Genomic DNA, 9,641 nt, shown 5'->3' with positions numbered 1-9,641 from the left:
CCTCTTAGGCAAGGTACACGGTAGGCCACAGAGACAGCAAGCAGTAATTAGCACCAAAATACATCAGACCAACCTTCAACAAATGTTTTGGAGAATGTGTAAGAACCACCATCCAGTGCTGGTCAGCGGACTCTCTTTGAGACAGGGTTCAAATAGCCCAAGCTGACTTTGAACCCCTAATCTTCCTGCCTCCACCTCTCAAAACCTGGGATTACAGTTCTGTACCCCCACCATACCTGACTGTATCTGTGAGATTAAGGAGACTACAGGACACACTGAGTGCTGAAGAACCCTTTGCCATGAGGTCTGACAACACACACAGCTGGGAAAAGCCTTTCCTATCCGGATCTGGGTGGCAATGTCACTCAACAGGTTTGCTGTAGATGAGGCAATCCTCTTCCCTCCCCCAGGCTATAGTCTGTACACTCAAATGCAGCCAGTAACCTTTGGAAGGGAAGGGCCTTCCACAGCTGTGGGGTAGGTCAGCAGCCTGCTCCCAGTAGGAGCCTGACAGGCCTGACACTCCCAACTCCTGCAGGAGGGACACATCTGGGGCTCCATGAGGAGGACAGCTCTCATCCTGGGCTCTGGGCTGCTCTTGCTTGGGGCCTTCTGGAACTCGGTCACATGGTGAGTGTGCTCCCTTCAGACCTCAGGGGTGAGAGGCACAGCAAGAAAGAGCTGGCTTCCCAGCCTTCTCCCAGAAACTTGAATGGTTTTCCTTCCAAGGCATCTTCAGACATTTTGGGGTGCTTCTGGCCACTTTTGGCAGACCCAGTGGGAGAATCTGCTGTCTACATTTGAAGGCAAGGAGTGGATCCTGTTCATTATAGGTGAGATTCCTGACAGAGGGCTGTGTGTGGGGCTCCACATTTGTTCTTTTCCTGCACTACTCATCACCATCATCATCACTTTTGTTGTTGTTGTTGTTGTTGTTGTTGTTGTTATTATTATTATTATTATTATTATTACTAGTAGTAGTAGTAGTGTAGAAGTGGATTGACTCCATGTGCATGTGAAGGGGGCATGGGCTTGCCATAGCATGCATGTGGAGGTCAGAGGACACCTTGCTGAAGTGGGTCCTCTTCTTCCAGAATGTGGGCCTGGGGCTTGAACTCAGGCTGTCAAGCTTGGCTGCAAGGGCCTTTTCCTGCTGCTCTATCTTATGGGCCCAGTCTGCTCTTTTGTTGTTGTTGGTTTGGGGTTTTTTGTGGTGTTGTTGTTGTTGTTTTTTTCAGACAGGGTCTCTTTATGTAGCCTTGGCTGTCCTGGTCTTACGCTGTAGACCAGGCTGGCCTTGAAGTCATATTGACCCACCTGCCTCTGCCTCCGGGAGTGCTGGGATTAAAGGTGTGCACCACCACTGCCCAATCTGCCATTTTGTTTCTGTTTTTTGTTTGTTTGTTTTGTTTTTTGAGACAGGGTTTCTTTGTGTAGCCTTGGCTGTCCTGGACTCGCTTTGTAGATCAGGCTGGCCTGGAACTCACAGGGATCTGCCTGCCTCTGCCTCCTGGGTACTTGGAACCATCTTGCCAATGTGGAGCAAGGCCTTAATAGCTCATGTGCCAGGGCTGTTCTGTCACCTGAAAGACTCTTCATTTCCTGCTAACAGACATTTAGCTTCTCTGAATGTTTCCTTGGAGTAAAAGGTACTATTCATTTACTTTGTGTGTGTACGTGTGCCTGAGTGTACGTGTGCCTGAGCGTACGTGTGCCTGAGCGTACGTGTGCCTGAGCATACGTGTGCCTGAGTGTATGTCCATGTACCATGTTCGTGCAGGATCCGGGAGCTCAGGATAGGGTGTTGGTTTCCCTGGAACTAGAGTAACAAATGATTGTGAAGCACCATGTGGGGACTGGAAATGAAACCCCAGTTCTCTGGAAGAGCAGCCAGTGCTCTGAACCGCTGAGCCCTCTCTCTCTAACCCCAAATTTTCTTGTAATTATTGTTTGTGTTTTTGAGATTTCGATCCTTTTTTCTTTTTAAAAATGTTTTATTTATTATTGTATACAGTATCCTGCGTGTTCACCTGCACACCAGAAGAGGGCACCAGATCTCACTATAGATGGTTGTGAGTCACCAGGTGGTGGCTGGGAATTGATCTCAGAATCTCTGGAAGAGCAGTCAGTACTCTTAGCTGCTGAGCTATCTCTCCAGCCTCCCCCCCCCCCCCCCCCCCCCGATCCTTTTTTCTTTAGACTGGGTTTCTCTGTGTAGCCCTGGCTATCCTGGAACTCACACTATAGACTAGGCTGACTTAAAATCAGAGATCTGTCTGCCTCTCCCTCCCAAGTGCTGGATTACAGGTGTGAGCCACCACCACCCAGCTTTGCTTGTTATTTTGAAACACACTGTACCAGAATTTTTTAATTTTTTTCTTTTTATTTATTTATTTATTTGGTTTTTTTCAAGACAAGGTCTCTCTGTGTAGCCATGGCAGTCCTGAAATCACTTGGCATACCAGGCTGGCCTCAAACTCACATTGATCCACCCACCTCTGCCTCCCAGGTGCTGGGATTAAAGCCATGTACCAACATGCCAGGCTCCGTATCAGCATTTCTACCCACAAGCCTGTGTCTGCTTGCTTTGTCTCCTTTTCCTCTTCAGACTCTACCCAACTGTCTGGCAGAATGGCTCTAACAGTGGTCCTCCCACACTGCCCAAGTCCTTCCTGTGTCCGGCCTACCCCAGACACTGTTTGATGGGGCAAGAAAGGACTAGAGGAAGAAGACAGAGACAGAGGTCAAGGAAACAGTGTCCTTGTTCCCCAGGGATTCCAATCTAGGAGGAGCCACAGTGCCATAGGATAACACTGCGGTGTCCCTTGGATGACTGCTGTAGGTAGGAGACTAAAGACATGAGAAGTGGGATGTGAAACAAAACGCCAGCTGAAGTGTGTCTTGGTCAGGGTGTTCTTTTTAATTTTTATCTATTATCGTGCTGTGATGTGGGCGGGGACATGCACATGCCACACTGTGTGGATGGATCAGCAGACAACCCTGCAGTTACTGCTCTTTGCACTATGACATGGTGCGTGGGGTGGCACTCAGGTCACCAGGCTTACCCACTAAGCCACCCTTATATGCGGGCTCTATTATTTTTCTTCTAAGCATAGGTTTTCGTGTATCCCAGGAGGTCCAAGAATGAGTTATGTGGCTGAGGATGACCACTGAACTTCTGAGACTCCTGACTTTGATCAGCATTTTCTGAAATATTTTGTGGAGCATCAGTACTGGGGAGTAATAGACCAGGGGGCCAGATGGTCTCCTCATCCTAATAGGAAAACTTGTGAGGGGACCAGAAGTGTCATCAGTACCTGTGCTGAGAGGATACAGCAGCCACACCTGTTATCCCAGCAGGTGGCTGAGGCAAGGGGCTTGCTGTGAGTTTGGGGTCTGTCTGGACTATCATTGAGTTCAAACTGGCCTGTTTCACAACAAGTAAAAAACAACAACAAAACTCACACCCAAAACCTCAGCTGTGCTTTAATCCCAGCATTTGAGTGGCAGTGGGCAATCTATTGTGAGTTCACAGCATAGCCAAGTAAGTCTATACAGTGAGACTCTGTCTCAAATACACACAAACGCACACTCACACACACACACAACACTGTGGAGGGGAGAGGGAGCCAGACAGTGATCCCTGCACTTGTTCATTCACTTCCTGGTGACCACTGTGTCCCTGGCATTGTCTAAGTTGCTCTGCTCTCTGCCTCAGGTGCTGGCCTCGTACCTGCGCTGTGCTTCTGGGTTCTCAATGGCCTTCTGCTGCTGGTGGACACAACAGGGAAGCCCTCCTCCATCTCCCGCTACCGCATCCAACTTGGCAAGAATGAACCGGTAAGTGGCATTGCAGCTCTTCGTGCTGGGAATGCAGGGACCAAAGTCAGGCAAGCCAAATGTTACCCTTGAGGTGACCTGAATCCAGAAGGTGCTGGGTATACTTGGTTCATACAGTGCTTGTTTAGCTTGAAAGAAGCCCTGGGTGCCCTGACTAAGGCACATGTGGGGCTGCACAGCTATAATCTAAGCACTCAGGAAGTGGAGGCAGGAGGATTAGAGGTTCAAGGTCATACTTGGCTACACAGGAAGTTTGAAGGTAGCTCAGGCTACAGGAGACCCTGTCAGTGAGATGGTTCAGCAAGTAAGGGCATGGCTGCCAAGCCTGAAGACCTGAGTCTGGTCCCTGGACCTCACACAGGGGAAGAAGAGAACCAACACCATTTACTCTGACCCCAGATGCACACCAGGGCACAAGGCACCTACACACACACACACACACACACACACACACACACACACACACACACACAAACATACACACACACCCCTCAACAATTAAAAATAAAGTAAGATAGAAATTGAAAGGCTACCCAACCCATAGCCAGTCTAGACCAAAGTGCTGGTCTGCTGATTCCCACCCCAGGTGGCCCTGTGACACTGTGCTCAACATACCAGGAGGAGAAAGGACTGCCTCAGCCTGTCACAGAGATGGCTGCAGCACAACTCCAAGAACTCCAAGAACACACTCTACCCATCCAGCCACGTCCCAGACCATCCTGGGGAGTCTCAGCTCCAAAGTGCTGTCTGAGGCCACAGGAAGGACCTTGGACCATGTCCTCCCTCAATAGCTGGAGGAGGTGCTGACTTTAGCAGGATCCCTGAGCTGACTGCAGTGGGAGCTGTTGGATGCTGGCATTCCTTGGGTCCAGGCCTACCCACAAGCCACCCTCCCACCTCCCCCTTGCCTCTGCACACCTCTCCTCTCTCAACAGCTCCTTCCTAGCCTGGCCTCCACCATACTGAGGAAATGAAAGCCAGGCCCCCTACCCTCAGCTCCCATGGCTCTGGGTCTCATGGTCTGTCCTGGGCTGTGACTGTCACCTCTCCTGGTTCCTGTCTTTTCGGCTCCAGGAAGTGGCTTCAGCATTCTTCCCTCTTTCCTAACATTCTGACTTTCTCTCTCTCGTTTCTCTTTACATTATCACATAAATGCTCTAACTTTTCCATCTCTAAATATTATCACACAATCTTTGCCTGGGTGCGGCGGCACACACCTGGAATCCCAGCATCTGAGACGGAGGCAGGAGGATCATTCAGAAGGGCTACAGGAGACTGTTTCAATTACTTCCTTTATGTGTTTGTGTGTTTTGCCTGCATGCGTGTCTGTGTTTAACATACATGCAGTAGCACCCACAGGGCCCAGAAGAGGATGTCAGACTGACAGTTGTGAGCTGCCACATGCATTCAGGGGCCTCTGGAAAACCAGCCAGTGCTCTTAACCACAGAATCATCTCACCAGTCCCCAAGATTGTTTCAAAAGCCAAGATCAAAACCATCCCTTGGCCCACTTAACACAGATACACACTGCCGCCACCCATTTATTCCCCTTTGAGGTAGAGCTCTCTGACTGAGTCACCTCTGCAGTCTGGCAGTCTCTCTGAGCTGTCTGTATTGTCTCAGAGGCATCTATGCAGCCCCTCAGAGTGGTATATACAGCCTCTGTCCTTGCTCTTGGCTGTCTTTTCCTGTGAGTTTCTTAGTAAGGAATTTTAAGACAGACAGACAGACAGACAGACAGACAGACAGACAGACAGAAGAAATGTGAGAAAAATGTATGAGACTCATCTAAACAACATTTCAGATTCATCCATTGAAATACTCTACAAGCCATAACTTTCTCCTGACCTATTTGAAGTTTGAGACATTGGAGGACTACTGTTTCCAGTCTCTTCCCCCATTAGCCTGCTTCCTCCTTCCTGTTCCTGTAGACCATACCAGTGCCCTAATTCTCAGGCCGTGTCTTCCTAGCAGGTAAGCAGTAGCCATGAGGGCGCTGGGTGGAGGCTGCCAGCTCTAAGGTTGACAATCCAAAGCTTCCATCTTCATCTGCTCAGCCTCCCTGGATTGGCCCCAAGCTGAGGAAGCTGGAGGAGGTTGGGGGCCTGCCCCTGCCACTCCCATCCATGCAGATGTGTTGTTCTCTTTGTAAGGCTACAGAAGGCCAGCCTGCTCTCAGTCACACAGACCTCTTCTGGAATCCTTCATCAAGATGGTTGAGTGACCATCGCTGCTTATCCCTTCCTGTGTTTAACTGGGATTTGCTTCTTTGTCCTGTAGAGCACAGGGTGTTGTGTGAGCCAGAACTCAGCACTGACAATCCTTAGCCCACAGAACCTATGCTCCGGGGGAGACACTGCCGTGACAAGAAGGACTGTACTGTTCACCATGGCCAGCGCCAGACTGTGGAGACCTCGGTCACTCTCAGAGCCCACACTGAGCACGTGAGGTAGAGACCTACTTCTCATGTCCCTCTCCCTGTTCCATCTCTGTCCTGGCAGGTAGACCCCGTGAAGCTGCGTCACGTTATCCGCACCGTTATTTTCAACCAGACCGTGATCTCTCTCCCCATGCTGGCCATCTGCTACCCTTTCCTGAAGTGGAGGGGAGACCCCTGCTCCCGAGAACTGCCCACCTTCCACTGGGTCCTCCTGGCGATGGCCCTTTTCACCCTTGTGGATGAAATCTTGTTCTACTACTCACACCGGTGAGCTCCTTACTTCCATGTTTATGGCCTCCTCCTGGGACAACTCCCTGGTCACAAGAGGCCACTGAACTGTGGTCTCTATTCTCAGGCCCTACCCAACAAGCACCAGAGACACAACTGATTCTCCAACTTGACATGATGCCCAGGGAAGAAATGGTTTCCCTATTTGCATGGGAGAGTGGGTCAGTCTCCATCTAGCTCCTGTTATTCCTTTCTGGGTTTCAGTTTACTTCTCTGCTGGGGTTGGAGACAATGGAAACCAGACTTATCATCCGCAGACTACAGATGCCTGTTCCTCAGATGGGGACCACGTTCCCACCTTGACTTTCTGATGATCTGCTTGGGATGGAGGGAGGTGGACGTTGGCAGTTCCCATCTATGAATTATTTTTCCAGGCTCCTTCACCACCCCACGTTGTATAAGAAAATACACAAGAAACATCATGAGTGGACAGCACCCATTGGTGTGATCACAATGTATGCCCACCCCATAGAACTTGCGGTAAGTATAGCCCCTTAAGTACAGAAGCTGAGGCTGCTGGTTCCCTGCTCAGCTTTCTCCTCCCAATAAACAGCTGCCATGTCTTGATGTGATAGGTGCCTAGTGTACATCATCTTACTTTTCCCAAAAACCATCTACAAATTGACTCTGCTGCAGAGGAAACTGAAGCTAAGTCAGTGTGTCCCAAGTTACAACTACGAAGGGCAGAGTGAACACACAGCTGGGTCCCTCCATCTGGAATCATCCTTTCTTTTGCAGGCTTCCAACATGTTGTCAGTTATGGTGGGTCCTCTGGCAATGGGCTCTCATTTGTCCTCCATCATTGTGTGGTTGTGTGTGGCTCTCATCGTCAGCACTATCTCCCACTGTGGGTACCACTTGCCCTTCCTGCCTTCACCTGAGTTCCATGACTACCACCATCTCAAGTAAGCCAACTGCACCCTTGCTCAATTATTTCATGGGGCAGTGGTGCCTCCATCTGCCTGTGGGAACCAGCTGGGAAAGATGCTGAGTAGACAGGGCCATTTTGATCTTCTCCTTTTTGTCTGACACCGTGTCCTTCCTGCAGTTGGAAATTTTAATTTGGCTTCTAGGACTGCTGAAACTTGTGAGCCTTGAATCATCTCCTCAGAAACCATGTGCAGAAAAAGTTGGCACACTTAAGCACTGTAGGCTTTATTCTTGGTTTTGTGACAGCATTTCTCTATGTAGCCCTGGCTGTCCTGGAACTTATGTAGACCAGGCTGACCTCACACTCGTGACTGCTGGGATTAAAGGCTCAACAACACAACTAGCCTCATCCCAGGCATTTCCTGGGTCATCAGACACACTTAGAACAGAAGTTCTTGGGTCCCACTTCAAACCCATCAAAGTACCTGTGGAGCATGTCACAGGGATCTGCCTCCTAATGTCTTCCAAGATGTTCTGATGCGGGGCGCCCCTCAGCCTACCTGAACAAGCCGCTGGTCTGCATGAAGTTCTCACTTCTGCACTCCAGAACACAGCATAAGGGAGTAGGTAGGTCCCAGAGATGGTTCAGCAGTGTGAAACGGGGATTGCTACAGCTGGGCATGCTAGCAGGCCTTTAATTCCAGGACCCAGTGTGAGGTTAGCCTGGTCTACACTGAAGAGAGTTCCAGACCAGCCTGGACTACACAGTGAGAGCGCAGCAGCCACATGACTATCAGCCTTGATCTTGTGCATACCATATCCCCAGTAACAAAAGAGGTGGACTCCAGGTGCATGAAGAACACGGTGGACTTAAAATATCAGCATTGGGGAAGTTCAGGCAGAAGCATTGGCACCAGTTCAAAGCCAGCTACACATGAGTTCAGTTTGGTGAAACTTTTTTAGACACAGTGACAACAAAAACTCAATGGCCGAGTGTGGTGGCACACGTCTATAATCCCAGCACTTGGGAGACCAAGGCAGGCAGATTGCTGAGAGTTTGAGGCCAGCCCGGTCATCAAAGTGAGTCTGCGACAGCCAAGGCTACAGAGGAAAACCCTGCCTCAAAAACCAAGAAGAAAGAAAAACAACAACAATAACAAATAAAAAAACACAACTCTTAAACAACCCACAAAGGGAACCATTCAAAGGAATATTCCAGGCTCTGCTCATGTGCTTGCACAGCATGGTGGTGTTACATAGGAGAAAGGGAGGGCTGGGAGACCCACAGCTTCCCACCAGTGTAAGCTGCGCAATACTCTTTCCACATTCAGGTTCAACCAGTGCTATGGGACGCTGGGGGTGCTGGACCACCTACACGGGACTGACGTCATGTTTAAGAAGAGCAAGGCCTACCAGAGACATGTCATCCTGCTGGGCTTCACCCCACTCTCAGAGAGTATTCCTGACCCTCCAAAGAAGATAGAGTCTCTTTGAACAATCTGAGCTGTTCCCTCAGAAGTAAGATGTGGAGACTGCCTGAGGCCATGCCACCCTCAGCAGCTGGTCTCCTTTGACCACCATACTCTAAGGGCTGTCCCATTAGGGTAGAGGGAAGGCAGGCTTCCTGCCAGGACAAAGCCGTGATAGCATCAGGGCTTCCCCCAAAACACTTCCCATGTCACTTAGAAATGGCAACTCACTTAGGAAAAAGCAACTAGCTACTTTTTCTGGAGCACAGGCAGGGGAGGGAGGAAAATTACAGAGAGCCTGGGAGAATCCCCTAGTCCTCTCTTCCAATCCCCACACAGCTCCCCTGTGACCTCAGTGGGATAGAGAATGTGTTAGCAGTGGGACTGGGGGATTTCTGGTTTCAAAAACGTTTCTCACACTCAAGCCAGGGAACCTGAGGTAATCACAGGTCAGGTGTGTGGACATGCTGGATGTAGTCCCTGCTTCCCTCCAAGAAAGCCTGGTTTATTTTTGCCCTCCACAACACAAGTCCCTCAGAAGGAACTAGGACAGCCCACAGGAGCTTCTCAATTGACAGGCTCATCAGCTCCTGTGCCTTAGCCTGAGTGCACACTAGGACTGAGTTCCAGGGGCTGCTCATGTTGAGGGGGACTCTGGTCAGTTGCTCTCTAAACCCACACCATAGTCTTCTCCCTGGGACAATGAGCCTCAGGAAGCATGGACTAAGGGCAGG

At 50.0% G+C, this 9,641-nt stretch overlaps 1 protein-coding gene across 1 annotated transcript; it reads left to right on the top strand.

The window, feature by feature from the left end:
* Positions 1-520: 520 nt before the first annotated feature.
* LOC127207915 (fatty acid hydroxylase domain-containing protein 2-like) lies at positions 521-8,932 on the top strand. The gene is made up of 7 exons (XM_051167274.1): positions 521-630; positions 730-833; positions 3,719-3,840; positions 6,342-6,547; positions 6,943-7,048; positions 7,307-7,473; positions 8,770-8,932. Exons 1-7 carry the CDS (start codon positions 560-562, stop codon positions 8,930-8,932), a joined length of 939 nt encoding a protein of 312 aa, XP_051023231.1. The 5' UTR covers positions 521-559.
* The last annotated feature ends 709 nt before the right edge of the window (positions 8,933-9,641 follow it).

The sequence above is a fragment of the Acomys russatus genome, chromosome 25 (genome assembly GCF_903995435.1).
Source record: "Acomys russatus chromosome 25, mAcoRus1.1, whole genome shotgun sequence".
NCBI classification, from domain to species: domain Eukaryota; kingdom Metazoa; phylum Chordata; class Mammalia; order Rodentia; family Muridae; genus Acomys; species Acomys russatus.
Note: the sequence above shows the minus strand (reverse complement) of the source record. Positions and strands in the feature narration are given on the sequence as shown.